Source organism: Ascidia mentula, chromosome 5 (genome assembly GCF_947561715.1).
Source record: "Ascidia mentula chromosome 5, kaAscMent1.1, whole genome shotgun sequence".
NCBI lineage: Eukaryota > Metazoa > Chordata > Ascidiacea > Phlebobranchia > Ascidiidae > Ascidia > Ascidia mentula.
This window is the reverse complement of record NC_138570.1, coordinates 18415812-18438410: the sequence shown is the minus strand read 5'-3', so window position 1 is coordinate 18438410 and position 22599 is coordinate 18415812. Positions and strand designations below refer to the sequence as shown.

General features: G+C 36.8%; 1 protein-coding gene and 1 pseudogene across 2 annotated transcripts in view; one reads left to right on the top strand and one right to left on the bottom strand.

Moving 5' to 3' along the window:
- LOC145903675 (uncharacterized) overlaps positions 1–5823 on the bottom strand; it is a 38007-nt gene extending 32184 nt beyond the window's left edge. The window contains exons 1-2 of the mRNA XM_082991785.1: positions 5685–5823; positions 5264–5377 (exon numbers count right to left, since the gene is read on the bottom strand). Of these exons, the coding sequence (XP_082847911.1) occupies positions 5264–5377; positions 5685–5745 (175 nt within the window). The 5' untranslated portion in view covers positions 5746–5823. The remainder of the gene's footprint in view (positions 1–5263; positions 5378–5684) is intronic.
- Positions 5824–12215: 6392 nt separating this feature from the next.
- On the top strand, positions 12216–22460 carry LOC145903124 (tripeptidyl-peptidase 2-like; annotated as a pseudogene). The gene is made up of 29 exons (XR_014402632.1): positions 12216–12263; positions 13094–13225; positions 13344–13439; positions 13627–13719; positions 13791–13915; positions 14076–14239; positions 14313–14467; positions 14616–14692; positions 14753–14880; positions 15213–15312; positions 15392–15540; positions 15766–15881; positions 15939–15961; positions 16009–16076; positions 16186–16269; positions 16350–16465; positions 16640–16758; positions 16894–17000; positions 17138–17274; positions 17714–17845; positions 18189–18383; positions 18563–18700; positions 18775–19019; positions 19097–19175; positions 19403–19545; positions 19625–19721; positions 19824–19963; positions 21885–22006; positions 22364–22460. The product of XR_014402632.1 is annotated as a tripeptidyl-peptidase 2-like (transcript).
- Positions 22461–22599: the final 139 nt, after the last annotated feature.

Here is a 22599-nt window from a genome sequence, read left to right as displayed (position 1 = left end):
AAAACTTTGCTGTATAATGTCCGAAGCAGTTGAATTGGAAACTACCCTTTATCTAATATTATTTTGCGCGAATCGCACGTTAATATTTTTTGTCGAAAGTCTGGTAAAAATTCCCATTTCACAATTAATGCCAAGAACAATCGAACGTTTGAGGTTCTCTACATTTACCCACATTCGTGCAGTTTTGCTTTTTTTGCCAGAACAATTGCTGGTGTTTGGTAACACATGAAGGTCCACTAAATAATTGCTCAATTGTAAAACAAAGACGTTACAGCTGATTCAAGGTAATGTACGGTCAAGATTGGTAAATGACTGAATGTTTTGAGGGGGAAAAACTCAGCTCTGTGGAAGCTGGTAAAGCAGTTTGAATAACAAAAGGCAATGTGCAGAAAAGTGTTTGGAGGCTAATACAAAATCACTAATGGGCACAACTCTGAGATTCCATGATCAGCAAAAAGATTATCAATGTATTTTACTTTTATTATCCAAATAAAATGGCAATTCTGTTTTCCGCAATATTCGCCTTTATTTTTGGCTGCTTCAGTTAAGAACCTTGCATGTTTGCGTATCTGATCGAGCACAACATAGAAATACACGGCAACACATCAGTAGCTTGCAATGCAACTGGGAACCGAGAAATGAAGCAGTCAGGCATCATGTAAAATAAAGCAGATTTCCAGACCCACAACTTCCAACCAAATGCCTTTGCACAAATGAAAATGAATATCACCTACTGCTCGTTGTTCAGTTTTTGAACAATTTCGAAATGAATATAAAAAATTATTAAACCTCTAAATCAACGTTGTAAAATTTCTATATTTAAACAGCAAAAACCATTAAATCGGCATCAATGCTTTTCTTAGAAATCTGCCACAAAATTGTGTTTCATTGACAAATTTGATTATTATTTCTATTTTTGTTATAATACCTCTAGTGGCACCGTTTAAGTTTATAAGTTGCTTAGTGACGCTTGGAGAAAAAATGTCAGAGTTTTTGTTTTTTGTTAAAAATCATTTATTTCTGAAATCACGAAAACAAAACACAAATAATTCGGGAACAGGAAATAGTTTTCGTGTTGAGATTCTGCTTCAATCCGAATCACTGGAATCTGGATCAGGGTTTTCCATATTAGCTCGTGCTTCCTCCACCATCTTAATCGAATCCGGATCCATTTTGCACCCACGCAGATCCAACCACTCCCCAACCTTCGGTAAAATCTCACAAATTTTTTTCCCGTCGTCTTTTCCGCGAAACTCGTTTCCACGCAGGTCGAGAAATCTCAACTATTTAAAATAAAAACATTGTTTGTTGGAAATATTTCTACACTATTTGAACCAGAAAGAAGCAACATTTTATCCCAAAACTAAAACGATTCCGTGTTTTTTCTTTAAATAAATAAACTTTTGCAAAAAATGCCAGGGATTTAAAACAGAATCTTGGTTACAAAATAAATAAAAACACAAACAAACCTTTGGTTTCATTCTTTTTATTGCTTCACAAATAATCGTTAAATCTTCGGAGTTCAGGTCGCAATCCCACAGCCACAGCTTCAAATCGTTTCTTGTAACTTTTGGTAAAAATTCCGCCAAAACCTGAACGATTGAGTGAAGTCGGGTTGAGGGAAAATTCAACACCCGAGGACAAAATCCGGCGATTTCTTCTTGGTGGCATTTTTGGATTTCCTTTAAATCCAGAAAAAAATCTGAAACAAAACAGGAGAAAGTTTATTAAAAAAGCAGATGTCTGGTTTCCAGTTTTAATAAAATCACTTAAACTAAAACTTACTTTATTCTTGCACAGAATTCCCCACGTTTAAATCGGATTTAATCAACACAAGAACCAACAAATCAATCCAATATAAAACGTTTAAATTATCAGAAAATATAAAAATTACACGACAGAAATAAACGCGTCTTTCCTCCACAACATTTAATCCCAACTAAAAAAAACTGCATTGAGTGTTCGGTTCAAACAATGACTGTGTGACGTAACAAACCCACCCATTGTTACGAAAATAAATGTTGTGTTTACAAACACGCATTAAACTGTTGGCATTCATATCATTTACTCACTCAGTAGATTGTATCCCCAGGGTTGAGATTGGAGATATCTTGAAAGCGCATCCAATAATTTCGCACGTTTGTCTGGAAAACAAGAAACAACAACATTTGCAATAAAACTGTTGACATGTATTTGGTAGGACGGATTATTTCTACTCGTATGTTTTGCGCAAACACATATATTATCTGTAGGAGCTAAAGGTTATTTAATGTAGTAAAGCAGAGGCCATCAATAAATGAACCAAGTATACGCATGTTACATGTCTAACGCAGTAGTATAAGTAACGAGTGCCTTGGCAAAGACAATACCATGTTACAGTTTACTGGGGATGGGCATAAGTGCTCAACCTGTATTTATAGTTGCGTGTTTGTAAGGCGTGTACCACACAAAATCCTAGCCGACAAGATGGGAGGACAGGTTGAAAATGTACCGGTACTAGTCCGCAGCCCTGTAGTTGGGACTCCTAAGGCAAAACAAAAAATCTCTGCATGTCTAACCGTAGTGCAGTAAAATTGAACACATACACCATTGGTACAGCTATGCTTGGTCACTTAACATTGAAATTTGTGGATGCAATTTTTTAACATGGCTAAGGAATCGTTTCGTGTGGCGTTTGCATGTCAAATTATTCAATGCCTTAAGCCATTACCTAAAACTTTAAAACATGACATGTTTTTCAAATGCAAACCTGTGGCTGCAAATAAAATTTTAACACAATTTGACCCAGGATACAGGAGTTATGTTGACAAAGTTTTCATTTTGGGGCAAAAGCAGGAGCTTCCAATTTTTAAATCAATGCATGTCACTAAATAGTGGAATATATGTGTAACTTTTTTTTTGCAAATATACTGTTCATCCCTGTTTAATTTCTGTAACCTGTGAACATTCACTTAATGTGATTGATAAATCACTGTTTTCAAAAAATGTTTACAAATGTTACACAAATTGAAAGCTTGCGTTGCACAAATAGTAAACCAGGTAATATGTGTTGCAGTTACAGGTTTACATAGCAAAGATACCTTTTTCCTGATTCCTGGAATCTGTCTCAGAGCAAGCAAGATCACCGTCAGATCCAGACTCCAAATTTCCTTCAGCAGGATAACTTCCCGATACTACTTGCAAAAACAACAATTAGAAAGATATTGTAAAAATAATTAATGCAATGCTTACGACGTTTCTGTCCAAGCAAAAGGCCACAGACAAATCGTCGCACCATGGCCCAGTGTGGAACTTTCACCACCTCATCAATGATTTGGTTGAATTCTTTAACAGGCATAAAAAAGAAAATGTAAAAGGCGCAAATAAATTCTTGTAACATTTGATGTGAAAAGAAAAAGAAAGTTTGGGAACCATCGAAAACTTTACGATGTGAGAACCAAGAGTGTTTTACAAGCTTAATTATCACATCCTGAACATTAATGTGCTCTAGGTCCACTGCAGAAAGGTCTGCATGGCTAAACACAACAGTGCGACGAGTCATTCCATTGTAGGCCATTTTGCCAAGGGCTTTTTTAACAAAGTTTATGTTCTTGCCCTTTGCATATTTAGATACATTAAATTGTTGCAATACTGTATCAAATAGGTTGGTAATTGTGTTAAAACTGTCTGGGCTACCAAACAAACATGCATACAAAACAAATTGTAAAAGCAATGGATTGTGACAAAAACTAAGCATTTGTGGAGATTCAGTTTCAAGTTTTTCAAACAGTTCACTTGCTTTTTCTTCAGCATAGAAATAAAACAGCATTTTCATGTCTTCTGTAGCAAGGTCATGGACATAAATGGTAGATTTTGGTCGAAGTTCTAAAGGAATGGCAAGCAGGGAATGTGGACGTGATGTAAAGATTAATGTTGCTTTTCTGAACAAAGTTTTGCTGCAGAGATTCGCAACAAGCTGTTGAACTGTAAACAGAGTTTTGTAATCTGTATTAATTTGCTTTACATTTTCCAGTGACCATGTTGCCTGATCCAGACCATCAAATACTAAAATGCACTTTTCTTGGTTTTGCTTCATCCATCTGAATGCAGCATCAAGGACAGTTTGCTCGGTATCAGGAAACTGCCTGTCCAGTAGGAGCTCTTGAAGAGTAAGTTTGCCATCACCATAGTCTATATTCATGAAGGTTAGGTGTAACATCAAATACCCCATTTTGATGTGTTTCAGCAGTTTCTTGGATAACGAAGTTTTTCCCGCGCCCGGTGCTCCTGCAAATGCGATAAACTGGTGACCTTCATGAATTGTAGTAAGCAATTCCTCAAATGTTGTGGGTTCGCCTTAAACTTGATTTACACTGCCCCTCATTGTTGATGGCACAAATTCATCTTCTTTCTTGGGATCAATACCCTTGTAAAAGTCAAGTTTTTCCAGTTTTGGATTAACATCTGGGATTCCATCTTCTCTCAAACCAGGAAGAGACATGACAGTCTTTAGTACATTATGTCGACTTTTAATGATTTCGATGGCTTCTTGCTGCACTTTTTCTGAAATCAAAAAACACAAGTCATCACCCAAAACCAATCCAATTCAGGTTCATCATTAATCATAGTTACGCTATTGCAGTGTATTGTTCTGTTTACCTTACATTTCTGCATTTGATTGAATAAAGGTGCACAGTTTTAACGCACAAGGAAACTAAATTGCCAGAAAAATTGTTTGAAACCCCACTTTGATTTTCCTTGTGACCCATTGCTTCGATAGGCTGAGATATTACGGTAGGCGGTGATTCACTGTGTTAAAATTACTGCCACATCACCAATACCTCTAAGGTAGGGGTTGGCATCTCTTTAAAACAAAGCATGTGGGTTTACAAATTATGTCAAAATTCGAATGACATAGTGTGCATACATATAGGCTATGTGCACCATAATATTTTGACATTTTAACAATATGATTGTGTTCTTGTTGCAAAAATAGATCACAATATTTTACCTTCATTTTGTTCGTCATCTTCTTTTGTGCTTGTTGTACCTAAATGTTCAGTAAGTTGTATAATGTCAGCATAAAATGAGCTCAAATTAAACTTAGCACATGAACCAAAATAACTTTATATTATATATATCAATTGGCACTTGAATAAACTTTCTGGTTAATCTACATTAGTAAAACACTAACATAACCAGAAAGCTCAAGACCCCGTTTAAAAAAAATATTTTTAAATTGTCCTACCCCGCATAAATTTGCAATACCCTTGGATTGACATACCTTGACTGTAGTATTTTTTGGTTATGTACTTTTTGGTTATGTTGACGTGACCATGAACTCCAACAACGCTGTCAGATATGGTTGCCCCCTGTGCTGATAATTGCAGTGATGGATCTCGAAAAATTAAAACTTTGTTACTTAGCTTAATAATAAGTTCTGTCAGAAGAGCTTGGAATACATTAGTCTAATAATATTCACCAGCATACAGGGAAAATTACAGAAATTTCATATTTCAGTGGTTTCTATTTTGGTTTCTGATCATAGCAATGATGTGAAAGAAATAATATAAAAGTTTGGCCAAACAGCTGTGTTTATTACTGTCAGCTTATTGAATTTAAGTGTTGTTTGAAATAATTGCAATATGCCAACCAAACAAACGTTGAATGTGTGTTTTAGATATGGATATCAAAACTCTTCTTACCTGGTTTCTGTTCTTTGATTTGAGAATCATTCTGACATTTTGTGTCAGACGTTTTTATCATCTTGCTTTCTTTGTTGATACTTGTTGGTTTTAAGCTTCCCTCAGAAAGAAAATCACAATTTAACAAAAAGTAACAAACAATTCAGCTGTCAACAAAATCACATTATTGTAAAGGTTTAGCCAAACAATGTCTATATAAATCCTAATGCTGTACAAATTAGGTCAACAAGGTCATGGACACACTTTTGCCAAACAAATTAACACGTCCGGATCCTTACATAGGTTAAGATTTTATCGACTTTTGAAATATTCGCTTCATATTTTTTATGTTTATTCCTGAAAAATCAAAATAATCTAATTATTATCTGGGCTACTTTGCGATTTCAATTATCGTTGCGCAACTATTGTCATTCTGGCAGAATCCAAAATTATTGTTTCGCAAAATGCGTTCCGCATCAATGAGCAGCATTGCACAAGAAGGTTTAACTTGTACAAAAGAGTTTATTGTTGGTATATATCATACCAGTAAGCATTATTTTGCAAAATAATAACAATTGGTAGAGATCCCACGTATTCCATCAGAATGACCTGAAACACGGGTGTTTTTGCGCTTTTTTGCATTGCCGGTGACGTCACATTCAATCAAGTGCCAAACCACTTTCCGCTTCATAGGATTTTTTTTAAATCTCAGTATCTGTCAAGGATAGAGTGAAGAATAGCGTGAAAGTAATAAAAATCGGTAGAGATCCCACGTATTCCATCACAATGACCTGAAACACGGGTGATTTTTTTTCGCTTTTTTGCATTGCCGGTGACGTCACATTCAATCAAGTGCCAAACCACTTTCCGCTTCATAGGATTTTTTTTAAATCTCAGTATCTGTCAAAGATAGAGTGAAGAATAGCGTGAAAGTAATAAAAATCGGTAGAGATCCCACGTATTCCATCAGAATAACCTGAAACACGTGTGTTTTTGCGTTTTTTTAGATTGCCGGTGACGTCACTTTCAATTAAGTGCCAAACCACTTTCCGCTTCATAGGATTTTATTTAAATCTCAGTATCTGTCAAGGATAAAGCGCAGAATAGCGTGAAAGTAATAAAAATTGGTAGAGATCCCACGTATTCCATCAGAATGACCTAAAACACGTGTGTTTTTGCGCTTTTTTGCATTGCCGGTGACGTCACATGCAATCAAGTGCCAAACCACTTTCCGCTTCATAGGATTTTATTTAAATCTCAGTATCTGTCAAGGATAAAGTGCAGAATAGCGTGAAAGTAATAAAAATTGGTAGAGATCCCACGTATTCCATCAGAATGACCTAAAACACGTGTGTTTTTGCGCTTTTTTGCATTGCCGGTGACGTCACTTTCAATCAAGTGCCAAACCACTTTCCGCTTCATAGGATTTTATTTAAATCTCAGTATCTGTCAAGGATAGAGTGAAGAATAGCTTGAAAGTAATAAAAATCGGTAGAGATCCCACGTATTCCATCAGAATTACCTGAAACACGGGTGATTTTTTTTCGCTTTTTTGCATTGCCGGTGACGTCACTTTCAATCAAGTGCCAAACCACTTTCCGCTTCATAGGATTTTTTCTAAATCTCAGTATCTGTCAAGGATAAAGTGCAGAATAGCGTGAAAGCAATAACAATTGGTAGAGATCCCACGTATTCCATCAGAATGACCTGAAACACGGGTGATTTTTTTTCGCTTTTTTGCATTGCCTGTGACGTCACTTTCAATCAAGTGCCAAACCACTTTCCGCTTCATAGGATTTTTTTTAAATCTCAGTATCTGTCAAGGATAAAGTGCAGAATAGCGTGAAAGTAATAACAATTAGTAGAGATCCCACGTATTCCATCAGAATGACCTGAAACACGGGTGTTTTTGCGCTTTTTTGCATTACCGGTGACGTCACTTTCAATCAAGTGCCAAACCACTTTCCGCTATTGTATTGCGAATGTGCATGGTCGCCATTAGGCCTATTATTAGCATTGCGCACACCTTTATCGTCAATTTTAGCGTGTAAAACGTACTGTGAACATACATTATTTTTCAAACATTTTTTTTTACATATTGAAGTACATCCCAATATCAGGGTTAAGTACTTTGTAGCGTCATTCGATTTAAATTGCGATCGTGTGATGCAAACCGCCTTTGACATATGGGTGAAAATGTACCCGCAATTGCGTTGATAAGAATTTGCATTGACACTCACCAAGCCGCATGTGGGACAATGTCAGAACTGGAAGCTGCATTGATAAAAAATTTGTCATCGCTTTCCATCGTTAGGGGAGTTTGTTTGTGACAGGGATACTTCACCCTACGTAATGGGCTGGGGCTTTCTTACCCAAATTTTATTTACGAGCCCAGCACTGTCTTTCTCTCACAATATCGCATATCACGAGACTATGTTTATACGGTAACGCTTTTCGCCCTTTCTGACCGTTCTATTTGATTCTAAATATATTCCATTTTATTTTATGCTATTTAGTTACATTTCATCAATAAACAATTATACCCAACTGCCTGCATCTTAGCCAAGTGCACTGGTAAACGACAATTCAAAGGCAATTAGCCAGCATAATCATCGTGACAAGTTGCAACTTCACATTCAAACCCTAAACGTATATTATGTTGTTTTGGACATACTGTTGGCCAGGCTTTAAATAACGAGCACGTTCGTTATGTTGTTTGGGACATCGGTGTCATAATTCGCCATATTGTACGCGTACCTTAGATAACGTGCGTGTGTCGTAATAATGAACGTGCGCGATATCTAAAGCCTGGCCAACAGTGTCAAATTCCGAATAAGAGCGACATCATGTGGAATAATAAGGCACGCGCGCGTTAGTAAGCAACACGTTCGATATTAGTGTACATGTACCTTAACAGGATATATTTCATGGCCAACCGCGTCATAAGTCAAACTGATGTACGCGTACCTAGTTAACGAACATGCAACTTATTAAGGTGCTTGTAACTTAGTAACATGTTAAGTTGGCCGACAGTGTCATAATCTTAGGTAAAATTACTTGTACTATCGTCGTATATTTTCATTTCAAACAACAAATAGTTTGCTTCAAGTCAAAGTTTATGGGAGTCGATATGCCCTTGTTTTCTGCATTTACTTTGCAAATATCACTCATGTATCCATCTTGTGGATATCTGTGGTTCGCACCGTTTACTTTGATGTCTCGCAACCCCAAAGAGAACCTAAAACGTGAGGTTTTACCGCAATCAACTCTGCTTTTTGGCAAGCTTAACACGATTAAATTGCGACGTAAAGATGCAAACTTTGTAAAATTATTGTGTGGCATTGCAAGCGCTGTAAAATTCTTTTGAATATTGGCAGCCCATGCGCATTAAAACAAAGTATGTACATGTTCACTATAACTTAAAATCAAAATAATTTGTAAAGGCATATGCGTACGTAAAAGTACAAGGTTAGCTGAGAATACAGCGCAATTTCGCTGTTCAAATGTTTAATTCTGGAAAAAGAGGACAAATTTGACAAAGGATAAATATTTGAAAAATACATTTCCGGTACTTACAAATTTGTGCGGGGCCATGGTATATTTGGGCCTGTAAAGAAACACTTAGATTTTTAAGCAGTTGCGATAACATTTGAGGATTTGACATAGATCTGACCCTACCTGCCACTAGATGGATACATGAGTGATATTTGCAAAGGTGAAAGCAGAAAACAAGAGCATATCGACGCCCATAAGCTGATGACAGTACATGTAATTTTACATAGGATTATGACACTATCGGCCAACTTAACATGCGCGCACGTTAATTAGTTACGTTAATAAGTTGCATGTTCGTTAATTAAGTACGCGTACAAGAATTTGACTTATTACACGGTTGGCCATGAAATGTATCCTATTAAGGTGCATGTACAGTAATAGCGAACGTTTCCGACTCATGAAAATTTCAGCAATCTTTGATCCTGTTACCAGTAGGTACTAACCACAGATGATGCAGAAATGTTCATGAACTCAATTGTCAAAGATGTGGCAGTTATCAAAACTCCTGATAATCTAAAACTGTCCGAATAAACGTGCGCAATGTTTTTTTCTTTAATTGTGCCTGTTTACCCAATTTGCTTCTTAGACTTAGTGGCCACTATAAAAATTGTGTTTCTTATATGTTTGTGTAAGAAGCAAAGATGTCAAAATAGTGAATCACTTTCACCTTTGATACATCAACATCATGTATAAATTTACCATTTTTCAGAGTAAATATTCTTTCATTTGAAAATGTTAAATCAAAATATTTACTTGCATTTTAACAAGCATTACCTTTACTGTCATTTATATTCACTACAAAAAAAGGAAAAACAATTGGACGCACATTGCACAATAAAACGTTCTTTGCAAGTTCATAAGTGAACACATTGTGATTAGAAGGGAAAATGTATGAGATTGTGTAGAAAACGGATGTGTCAGTCCATTAGATTTTGCGACGACAAAAATTCTGGACAAATACAGAGATTTAAAAAAAATCCTATGAAGCGGAAAGTGGTTTGGCACTTGATTGCATGTGACGTCACCGGCAATGCAAAAAAGCGCAAAAACACCCGTGTTTCAGGTCATTCTGATGGAATACGTGGGATCTCTACCGATTTTTATTACTTTCACGCTATTCTGCACTCTATCCTTGACAGATACTGAGATTTAAAAAAAATCCTATGAAGCGGAAAGTGGTTTGGCACTTGATTGCATGTGACGTCACCGGCAATGCAAAAAAGCGAAAAAACACCCGTGTTTCAGGTCATTCTGATGGAATACGTGGGATCTTAACCGATTTTTATTACTTTCACGCTATTTTCCACTCTATCCTTGACAGATACTGAGATTTAAAAAAAATCCTATGAAGCGGAAAGTGGTTTGGCACTTGATTGCATGTGACGTCACCGGCAATGCAAAAAAGCGAAAAAACACCCGTGTTTCAGGTCATTCTGATGGAATACGTGGGATCTTAACCGATTTTTATTACTTTCACGCTATTTTCCACTCTATCCTTGACAGATACTGAGATTTAAAAAAAATCCTATGAAGCGGAAAGTGGTTTGGCACTTGATTGCATGTGACGTCACCGGCAATGCAAAAAAGCGAAAAAACACCCGTGTTTCAGGTCATTCTGATGGAATACGTGGGATCTCTACCGATTTTTATTACTTTCACGCTATTTTCCACTCTATCCTTGACAGATACTGAGATTTAAAAAAAATCCTATGAAGCGGAAAGTGGTTTGGCACTTGATTGCATGTGACGTCACCGGCAATGCAAAAAAGCGCAAAAACACCCGTGTTTCAGGTCATTCTGATGGAATACGTGGGATCTCTACCGATTTTTATTACTTTCACGCTATTCTGCACTCTATCCTTGACAGATACTGAGATTTAAAAAAAATCCTATGAAGCGGAAAGTGGTTTGGCACTTGATTGCATGTGACGTCACCGGCAATGCAAAAAAGCGCAAAAACACCCGTGTTTCAGGTCATTCTGATGGAATACGTGGGATCTCTACCGATTTTTATTACTTTCACGCTATTCTGCACTCTATCCTTGACAGATACTGAGATTTAAAAAAAATCCTATGAAGCGGAAAGTGGTTTGGCACTTGATTGCATGTGACGTCACCGGCAATGCAAAAAAGCGAAAAAACACCCGTGTTTCAGGTCATTCTGATGGAATACGTGGGATCTCTACCGATTTTTATTACTTTCACGCTATTCTGGACTCTATCCTTGACAGATACTGAGATTTAAATAAAATCCTATGAAGCGGAAAGTGGTTCGGCATTTGATTGAATGTGACGTCACCGGCAATGCAAAAATGAGCAAAAAGATCCGTATTTCAGGTTATTTTGAATATAAACTTGGGACTTCTACAGAGGTATTGGTACGAAATGATTAGGAAGTGAAATATTTTGCAAAATAATGCTTACTGGTATGATATATACCAACAATAAACTCTTTTGTACAAGTTAAACCTTCTTGTGCAATGCTGCTCATTGATGCGGAACGCATTTTGCGAAACAATAATTTTGGATTCTGCCAGAATGACAGTAGTAACATAGAAGTGTTGGCAAAAATGTGTTTGAAAAAAGGCTTTCAAGTTGTCATTTTTGAGTATTGTGATAGTTACCAATGTTAGACACCCAGGACCTAGTAGCCATGAATTACAATTTATCCTGACCCATACACTTTTACCAGATTGTAAGGAAATTTGAAAATGTTTACTGATGTTCTGCACAAAATTTCCAAATGCGTTACATATGAAAAGTGTTTGCTATTCTGCGCTTCATCTTCACTACAAAAGTCATGCATGAAATTATTCATTCTGGTTTCACCAGTTAGCATTTTTTTGATAAAATTGACATGTATATATTTGAAGTGCGACAGTTGGCCCATCATCAGGATAATCCAAACAGACATTTGTGGACTCCTCATTATGCCCAGGCAGCATTTGATTATGCCGTCATAAAATTTGTTAATGTGGGATTTTTTGGACTAGATGAAATGTCAACAAAATTCTTCTTTCTGGTGTATTTGGAGTACATGAAGCAGTAAGTCAAATATGGTGATTTCGAACACAAGCAAAACGTAAAGCAGTATGTTTTCAAACATATCAGTTCTCAACAGTGCAGCTTGGTGACTAGTGATGTTGTTGCACATCAAACATCCATGTGAAAATATTCAATAATAGTTCTTAACAATGTCTATGTTCAACTTCTCCGTGAACATTTATAAAAAAAGGAAAATTTCTTTGTGTTGTTACTAATTTTGGTAATCACCTCAGTATATTGTGAAGTCTCATCGGTTTTTGATATCCTTTAGCGTCACATGGAATGCATGTTGTAGCCATAACTTTGCGGATGAACCAGACAAAAATCGTATTACACCTGGTGCACAAATTGTTGCGAGATTGTTGACTTCAGACTTGCTATCATGGAGACCGGAACTTTAATCAGAGAGGTCAGTTTGATATTTCGTTTGTTGTAAAATGTGTAGCTTTTTGTGTTGTATTCTGTATTGTTAAAACAGCTGGAACAGACGGTTACTATTTTCTGTGTACTTGTAATTTTATATATTAACATATATACATATTTGTGTTCCAGTTATCAGAGGTTGTTCGTCTGGGATGTGATCTTGCTAACCTCAGTTATGGTGAAGCGTGCCACTGGCCGGGGGCTGGGTAAGAAATATGTTACCTATCACTTACATGCATAAGCGTCGATATAGGGGTGACTGAGGTGACGTGTCACCCCTCACAAACAAACAGGGGTGACAATGCATGTATTGTCACTTTGGCAAATTATGTATCAACTTACCTTTTATCAAATGTTACCAACTCTGAAATTCAGGAATTAGGAAATAACCACCTATGTTCTTCCAGTTTACATCAGATGGAAGACCCAAAATTGTCGACATCATTGACGCAACAGGTAGTGGAGATGTTGACACAAGCACTGTAGTTACTCCTGATCGTGACGGAAATTATGTTGGTCTAACTGGTCGAACACTGAAGGTGCATAGTTACTTTGGTATTCATGTTGATTTGACAGCATAATCTTTATCAATAAAATATCATTTTGAAGCATGGCAAGAAAAATGGCATTGTGTTAATTAGTTGGTATTTTTTTTAGATTCCATCGGCTTGGAACAACCCAACTGGAAATTACAACATTGTTTTAAAAGATTTGTCCCTCATCTTTCCTAAAAACCTAAACGATCGCTTGCAGGTAAAAAGAGAGAATTTTCCTTATAACAGCAATTTTGTTTTAAAATATGAAAGATATTATAAAATTAGGCAAAATGTGTGCGCACATGCAATTAATTTGTCTGCCCAAGTGGAGTAATGTGATTATTGAGATACAACAATTTTATTTATTTATTTGGTTGTCTGAACAACTAAATATTCACAGAAAGGAAGGTACATGGGACTCCCAGCACAAGAAAATTACTGCCACTACACTAGGCAAGATTGAAGAAAGCACCAAAGCAGACCAAGGAACCCTGCAGGTTGTTTGAACATTATCAAACTACATGCCATAGAAATAAAATCAAATGTTAACTTGCCCCTTTTTCTTCAGAAGGACAAATTTTATAAGGAGGATCTACAGGCACAAGTGGAAGTTTTGGACAAATTAGATAAGAGCTGGGATGCATGTGGACCAATTGTTGATTGTGTTGTGTTTCATGATGGCAACACCTACCAGTGAGTCGAAAATCATAATTCCTCTTGTACTGTTTTTAATGTTGTAGTTAACTGTGTTCTTCACAAACAAATAAACTTCAAATTTCCTTCTTACCCAAAATTACTGAATTCTGTCATATTTTTACTGAAACTCATTTGAATTTAGCTCTCTTGTTTTTAGAGCTTGTGTTGACATTAGTTTGTCCGGGGACTTACAGTCTTGCCCAGTATTAGCTGGCTGCCATGAATCACAGCAGTATGCAACCCTGAGTAGAACGGCTATGTTCAACTTCTCTGTAAATATTTATGAAGAAGGAAAAGTTCTTTGTGTTGTTGCTAATTGTGGTAAATGCCTGAATGTGTTGTAATGTCACATTTGTTCTTTATATCCTTTACTATAGAAAATAACATTTTTCAGGGTCACATGGAACGCATGTTGCAGCCATAACTGCTGGTTATTTTGCGGATGAACCAGACAAGAATGGTATTGCACCTGGTGCACAAATTGTTGCCATCAAGATTGGTGATTCCAGACTTGCTACCATGGAGACCGGAACTGGTTTAATCAGAGGGGTCAGTTTGATATTTTGTTTGTTGTAAAATATGTAGCTTTTTGTTTTGCACTCTGTATTGTAAACAGCAGGAACATATGGTTACATCATGTTATTATCTGTGTATATACTTGAAATTTTGTATGTTAACGTACATATTTGTGTTGCAGTTATCAGAGGTTGTTCGTCTGGGATGTGATCTTGCTAACCTCAGTTATGGTGAAGCGTGCCACTGGCCGGGGGCTGGGTAAGAAATATGTCACCTATCACTTACATGTCATAGAATTTGTCATGTGTGTTTTTTCAGTAAAATCTGCTCCACTATAGAATAGGCCGTCACCAAACACAATCTCATATTTGTGTCAAGTGCCGGCAACAATGGTCCATGTTTGTCGACGGTGGGCTCACCAGGTGGCACTACAGAGCATATTATAGGTGGGTTATGCTGTGTGCACTTAAAATACCATGTCCATAAAATGTTGATACAATTTCTTGCATTTTAAGAAAACAAAAAAAATTACATTTATTTCATGCCAGGTGTCCAAAACATATTCACAAACATTTTCAACATGACTTATTTTCTATATCAATCAGTTGCTTTGTTATCATTCTTAAAAAAATTCTAGTGAATTGTTTCTTTGGTAGCACCTGTGCTGTTGGTAGACTGTATGGTTTCCTTGTCTTTTCAGTATCACTCACATGGCGTTTTGCTGGCATTCAGTTCTTTACACAATAAAGATTCTCAAACTCCTTACCTTGTTCTTTAGGTGTAGGAGCCTGGGTATCTCTTAACATGATGACAGCTGAATATTCGATGACTGAAAAACTGCCTAGCAACCAGTATACATGGTCGTCAAGGGGCCCATGGTAAGCAATAAAATAACTTGTTTTTTGTTGTTAGTTACCTTGTGTTATTAATTTCAAATGTTATTGAATCACATTTTAGTGTGAATGGAGCACTTGGCGTGTCCATATCAGCACCAGGTGGCGCCATCACCTCTGTTCCAAATTGGACCTTACACAGGTGTCAGCTGATGAATGGAACCTCAATGTCTTCACCAAATGCGTGTGGTGCAATTGCACATATTTTATCAGGTAGACTTTCATCTGGTTTGGACAGAAACTAAGTAAATATTGGTAAAGAATTAGTTATATTGGTAAAGAAGTAGTTGTGTATTTGGTGCAATTTCACTTTGTATCTCTGGTAGACTAAATAAAAATTGAAATAGTTCAGCAACTAAAATTTTGGAAATTTTTGAATTTTATTTTTTAATTGCTGCTTTGTGCAGATTCAAGAATAAAAATACTGTTGTATTTTAGCATTAAAAGCTCAGGAAATACAATATACCCCATACAGTATACGTCGTGCGATACAAAACACAGCATCAAAACAAAGCTCTATTGAATGCTTTGCTCAGGGTCATGGATATTTGCAAGTAGGCTGATATGAATATACTGGGAGGTTACATATAATTTATATCTCAAATTTTAAGGTAAATGAAGCATATGAATATATAATAAATATTATATATTCATATGCTTCATTTACCTTAAAATTTGAGATATAAATTATGCTGCTGCACCAGAAAACAAGATATCTTTTGACATTTCACTTCCACAATCAGGAAAAGGTAATTGTTTATAGTTTAAGATAAATTGTTGTTTGCAACCTGTATAGTTTCTAAATTTCAGTTATCTATCAAGATCATGAAATCAACATAATATTTAACTTGTTTGCAGGAATTTATCTACGTTCTTATGAAGATTGTTTGAAACCACGTTCTGTCAGTGTGACTGTCGAACCCAAATTCCACTCTTCAGCAAGTAAGCACAAGAAATATTAAACAGTTGTCAAACCCTCTTAGTCTGTGTTTGCGGATGAACGTTCATTTCTCAATCTTCAGGTCCTGAGGAAAAGATTGAATTCAGTTGTCACATGGCTGTATGCAGTGACCAGCCCTGGGTAGTTTGTCCAACACATCTTGAAATGATGAACATGGCAAGAGCGTTTGTCGTCAAAGTAAGTTTTATGGCTGCCACCAAGATTTGCCTAAACTAAACAATTTGGAATAGACTTTAACAATATAGTTACGCAAACACCAGGTAAATAATGTTACTGAAAAGATGTTGATCTGTTCTATGGATTCTAATTCATGTTTGTTTAAATTAAATCATCATCTGGTTGTATTATCAGGTGGATCCAAGAGGATTACCTCCAGGTGTACATTATGCCCAGGTTCAAAGTTTCAACACAAAGCGTTTGGATGCAGGAGTACTTTTCACTTAGCCAGTCACTGTCATTAAACCAGAAAAGTAAGATCCTTCAGTTTCCTGTCTTTTATGTATTTTTATTTATTTATGATTAATTTTTATTGTAATTTTTTTGACTTCATTTCCCATTGAATGAAAAATTTCACAAAACTTATAACCTGAGATATCTTTGTCTAGAACTGATCAACTCACCAACTACCGACTTCAACAAGAACAACAAACGTTTAAACCTGGACAGATAGCAAGAAAGTTCTTCCATGTACCTGAAGGTGCAACATGGGCAGGTCAGGATTTGACAAATGCACAGATTCAACCTAGAATTAACTTTATGCTGAAAATGTATTTTTTAGTTCTTAGCAACAGCTTGCTTGAGGCTTGTATTGACTCTTATATTAGGATCAGACAATTACTTTTCCCACAGAAATGACGTTGAAAAATCACTCAATCGATCAGTCAGCAAGATTCGTGTTACACTGCGTCAATATTCGACCTCAAAGAGCATTTCGTGAACAAGAGTTTTACAAGCTTGTAAATGTTCCAGCAGGTGGCTCCACAGAGCTGTTCAGGTAACAATTCCCGCCTTTGTGCACAATAATATCATATAATATCTAACATTGGTAATTTTTTTACCTCTACATACATTTGATAAGCAAAGTGGAGCCAATAATATGAATTGCGTAAGCTGCAGACAGATGGCCACTGTTTCAACATAAAAGGTCTCATCAGTGCAGCTGGTGTGACTATCAGACGACTTTGCTGACCAAACGGCCAAGCAAAGACTTCCACTTTGTGGTGACTATACAATCACCGTAGGTTGCACCTAGTTTGGATCAACGAATGACGGTGATTGTCACCACAAAGTGGAAGTCTTTGCTTGGCCGTTTGGTCAGCAAAGTCGTCTGATAGTTACACCAGCAGCACTGATGAGACTTTTTATGTTGAAACAGTGGCCATCTGTCTGCAGCTTACGCAGTCTACATGCATTTTTTTGCATTACTTGTGTTTTACTTTTTAGTCTGGGATCACAGTAGAACTCTGTGTCGCCCGCTGGTGGTCAAGTTTAGGTGACGTCTCCATTTCATATGACGTCAAATTCCGTGGGATAACCGTTAGCAACAACTTGGTAATGGTGAGTGTAATATTTCTATATTTAACTCATAACACAGAATATACCCAAACCGACCACTTCATTCACTCTGATTGGTGAACCACTGTAGTCAAGGTTGTGGGTTCAAAGTTCAAATCTTACCAGGAGCATGTTGCTACCACTAGTCAGCTAATATCAATCAGTGTCGGTGATGTCACTATAAATAAATGAATGATATGATAGCTGAGATAGACCACACTGCCTTAGATTGTCGATTCAATCTTTCGTAATGTGGTATCTTGTCCTGAACACAAAACTTTGCATGTGTGTTGTACAACCAAGATGAAGTAAATACAGAAAGTAACGTAGTCATGAACCTCGCCAGCATGCAGCCAACGGAATTCATCGCCTTGAAGCTTGCTCATTGGAAAGAGAGGATCTCTCACCCTCTATAACCCTCAAACACGTTGTTCAACCTCTGAGAGCAACTGATCATTGTATACGTCCATTATCAGCTAGAGATCATGTTCTTGGAGATCAACCAACATATGAGATGATCAACACATACCCTTTGCATGTGGTGAGAATGTGGTTGATTTGAATCAACAGAGACTTAAAACTGTTCATGTTTTAGTTACGAAATTATCGCATAAACCTAAAACAATTTATGATGAATTTATGAAGATTTAAACTGAGCAGCCTGCACCAATTACTGGGGCTACTATTGTAACTTATCAACTCACAATAAATTGTCTGCAGACAAAATCATCTGATGTCACCATATCCTTTCCCATGTTGTCGGATTTATTGTACGAGAATGAATATAACAGTCAGATATGGTTGATGTTTGATTCCAACAAGTGCCTTGTGGGTGCAGGGGACGCTTATCCTCACCAGGTATATTCATTATAGTGATTACATATCATATTTGCAATTAGACACAGTTGATTGTGCATGTATTTATCTTACAGTACCCAATCAAATTGGACAAAGGTAAATACACAATATGCTTACAAGTCTCCCATTCATCGAGGGACGCCCTACACCGACTCAAGGACGCCACACTAGTGGTGAAAGCCAAACTGTCGTCATCAATATCACTGGATGTTTTTTCCACACACAGAGACGCGTTGATGGGAAGTAACAAGATGTCGAATCAAACAGTGATTCCTGGACATCCATTTCCATTCTATGTTGCTCCTTTACAAGAAGACAAGTAAGATTGTGTTTGTTTGGTTTGTTTGTCATGTGACAAGCGCTAAACAACATTTAAATCACTTTTAAATACTTCAGATTACCAAAGCATGTGACTGGAGGACAGTACCTGATTGGTCAGATGAGCATGGCAAAAGGGGAGCTTGGAAAACGTGCAGTAAGTTGTGTTAATTCAAACACTCAATTTATCTTCCTCTGAAGCAATGTGTATTGTTAACAGAGCTTGAATAGCGGAAAAAAGTCCAAGATTTCTAAAGAGGTAGAATAACAAACTATGTAGAAATTCACCTTTTTTCTTTGTTTCTTTTTTTCATGTAGATGATGTCCTAGGCTTCTGCATCTAAATCAGTAAATCTTATATGTTGCCTATCTTGTTTCCTGCAGTACACACACAAATTCACGTACGTCCTGATCGACCCACCGAGCAAGAACAAAACTAACCGCAACTCAAACTCAAAGAAATCAAACAAAAGCTCCAACCAGTGTGAGGATGACGTCAGAGACCTTCAAATTTCCTGGGTTGCTAAGTATGACGTAACCAAATCTGATAATTAACAAAATCATTGCTGACACGATTATATCCTAAACATTGATATTCCGTGACAGACAAGAACGACTGGACTTGTTTGATAAACTGAGGTTGGACTGGGGTGAGCACATACCTCTTTACATGGCTAAACTGCAAGCACTTGAAGCGACAAAGGTAATCATTAATTTTTTAAGACAGGTGAATTAGTAAAAATTCCGGAAATACTTTGAAAACAAAAGTTATTTTTTCACCATCATTAAGCTCGTGCATTTGTAGACAAGAGAGGAGAAATTGGATGAAATAATAGAGACGGCTGATGAAGTTATATCTCGTATTGATACTCATCAATTATCAGCTAACCTTGGGATTAAGTGCGACCCAAGACCAGATGCTGCTTCCATAAAGGACGCATATTGGTATTTCTATGAAAATTAGCTTTGGTGCTGGGAAATGCCCAACGTGTAGACCTGTGTCACAATGCAAAGTCATGCATCAGCAAGCAAAGCAGTGACGCAATTAAGTTAAATTAACGGTTGAATGAGCGCACATGTGCGTGCTGTTGTCATGGCGAATTTTAGGGTGTTTGGGGCAGTTTTAGTGGGGTTTTGGGCTATTTTAATGAGGTAGTTACTTGATGGTGGGTGCTGCTGAAAATTATGGTGAAAATGGAGCAAAAAATTCAGGCTGTATTTGTGAATCGTTTAAGTGTCCAATCATTTTTGATTTTATGAAAGATTCATCCCATATCTACAAATTTTGATCAAAATTAGTGTGTGAAAAAATGGTTTAGCCGCCCCCCTAGGTTCATTTGCCACCCTGGTTACTCAGTATTTTGGTAAAACAAGCAACAAAAAATGAAACCTAATTTTGCAGAAAATTGAATCGTTTAACTGCCCACTCATTTGCGTTTTTGTGTAAGTCCCAACTCTTCTCCATGCAATGGCATCAAAGTTAGTTGCTGAAAAAGTACCTAGGCAACCCTCCAGGGCTGGTTATGACCCCCCCTGTTAGTGATATGATCTTCCAGGAGGCGTAACAAGTCCTTGCTCTGTACAGTTTCATCCAGGAGCAGCAATTTTTTTTTTAACCTTGAAGAATATTAGGTCCCTATGTAAGTCACATGACCCATCAACGGTTGTTGGGAAACAAGTGGACAAGTCACCAGGTGCATTATTGCAGAGGGCCTTGAAAACAGAATTTGCCCAATTTAATACCTATATAGGTCCTAAAGAGGTAAAACCACCAGACTGGCAACCATTTAACTCTAGTGTGATTCGTTAAAATTCTATTTCTGTGTAAAACGTTTCAAGTGAAGAGCTGGTAGAAGTAATATAATGTTATGCCAATAATGTTCTAATACTGTATATATGCGTGTATATTTACAATGCAACTTAGCGATTGCTTGCAAGTCAATCAATATTACATAAATTTAAGCCATTTCATGTTAAATCATCACCAAATGACCTAAACCTCTTTAATGTAGATGAAACATATGTGTTAAGTACTATGGCACAGTCACTCATGCCAAATTTTAGTTCACTCAGATCATTGGTTCAAGAGTTATGTTTCCCTACAGTTGTCGTTTTGGGGCAAAGTTCAGGGGTTTGCCTTCTGCTTTAACCCCTTTGTTTCGAAAACTACTTGGCCAAATTTGATGACTTCGGTATTGTTTGGAAGAGAATTGTCTGTATAATCAGTTTTGATTTATGTATTTCCTTCTTACAATGACCTCTTGACCTTTGTTGTAACCCTGAATTTGACCTGGCCTGATTCTTGACCCAGAGGTTGTCAGGTGGTTAACTTTAAGGTCTTATAACATACAGCTTACAGCTACAACATATCAAATCATTAAACCGGTAAAAGTTTTCGGTTTCTTGTTATATCGCTTTATAAAGATAATATTGGCCAAGAAACATCTCTTTTGGTCATGCATGCGTAATTTGGGATATACCTTGTTTTTATACACAGCATGGAATATTAAATGTTATACTGTAATTTTCCCACAAGCTGTGGTATCAAATAGGGCAATTTTAGTGCATTGAAATTCAATTTTTCCTAATTCATGTTTTTGCACAACAAACTTGTTTTCCTTTCTCAAGGTACACAGAAAATAAACCTTATTCATAAATACATAGCACCCCACTTCATCCACATTCTGAAAATTGTTCCTCTTCTGTTATAATATATGTTTAATAAGGACAATAATTGCGTTCCTATCACACACGAAATGTTTCCTTCAGTGGTCCAACAAGTTTCCTTCTGGTTTGGCCAGTAGAACAATTAAGATGGTTTTAGGTGATTTGACATGGAATGACCCATTTACATTTTCCTTCGCAGTGAAAGTGAAAAACAGAGATGTCATCTCATTGGATCGCTCGTGTATAAAGGTAGTGCTCTCGCAGATAAAATGATTCAACTTGACACAGCGAGGGAAGAAAGATCAAAAAGTGAAGCCACAGGTGTATCTTTACTATCTTTGATTCATGCTTATATCGCTGTAATTATACTTGTAGCTTAGTAACATATTTTACAGTGTATTGAATACACCAGTTGTCGTTTTTTAACACATTTCTCTCTTAAAAGATGAACCGCATGAGGGCGCTGACAATCTTGGTAGTTGTGAAACAACTTATGGTGAAGTTATAAATTAACATAAGCGCTATTATGAGCTTGTCGCCTTAACTGACAAGTGCATGTTATACCAATAGTTAAGAGAAAATCATCATGTTCAATTCATTCTGTACAGAGTACCAGCATATATACACAGTATAAACAACACCAGTGCAAGCTTTTAATGACATTTTTGTCGTTTCCAGGTTCTGCCTTTTGTTTTTAAACACGCGGTCGCCAATAAGAAATATGGTCTGGCCGCCCGAGCCCTGCTTAAACAAAGCGACGACAAGAAATACAAAGAGACTGACTTGAAACTTATTGAGGTTTGTATCCAAGTCTTAATATTGACGTGTTACGTCACCTGTGTTTTGGGAAACTATTTACACGCAAGAAATTCACTTCAAGCTTTGTACCCAATAAACTTGTCGCTCGTGCGCGA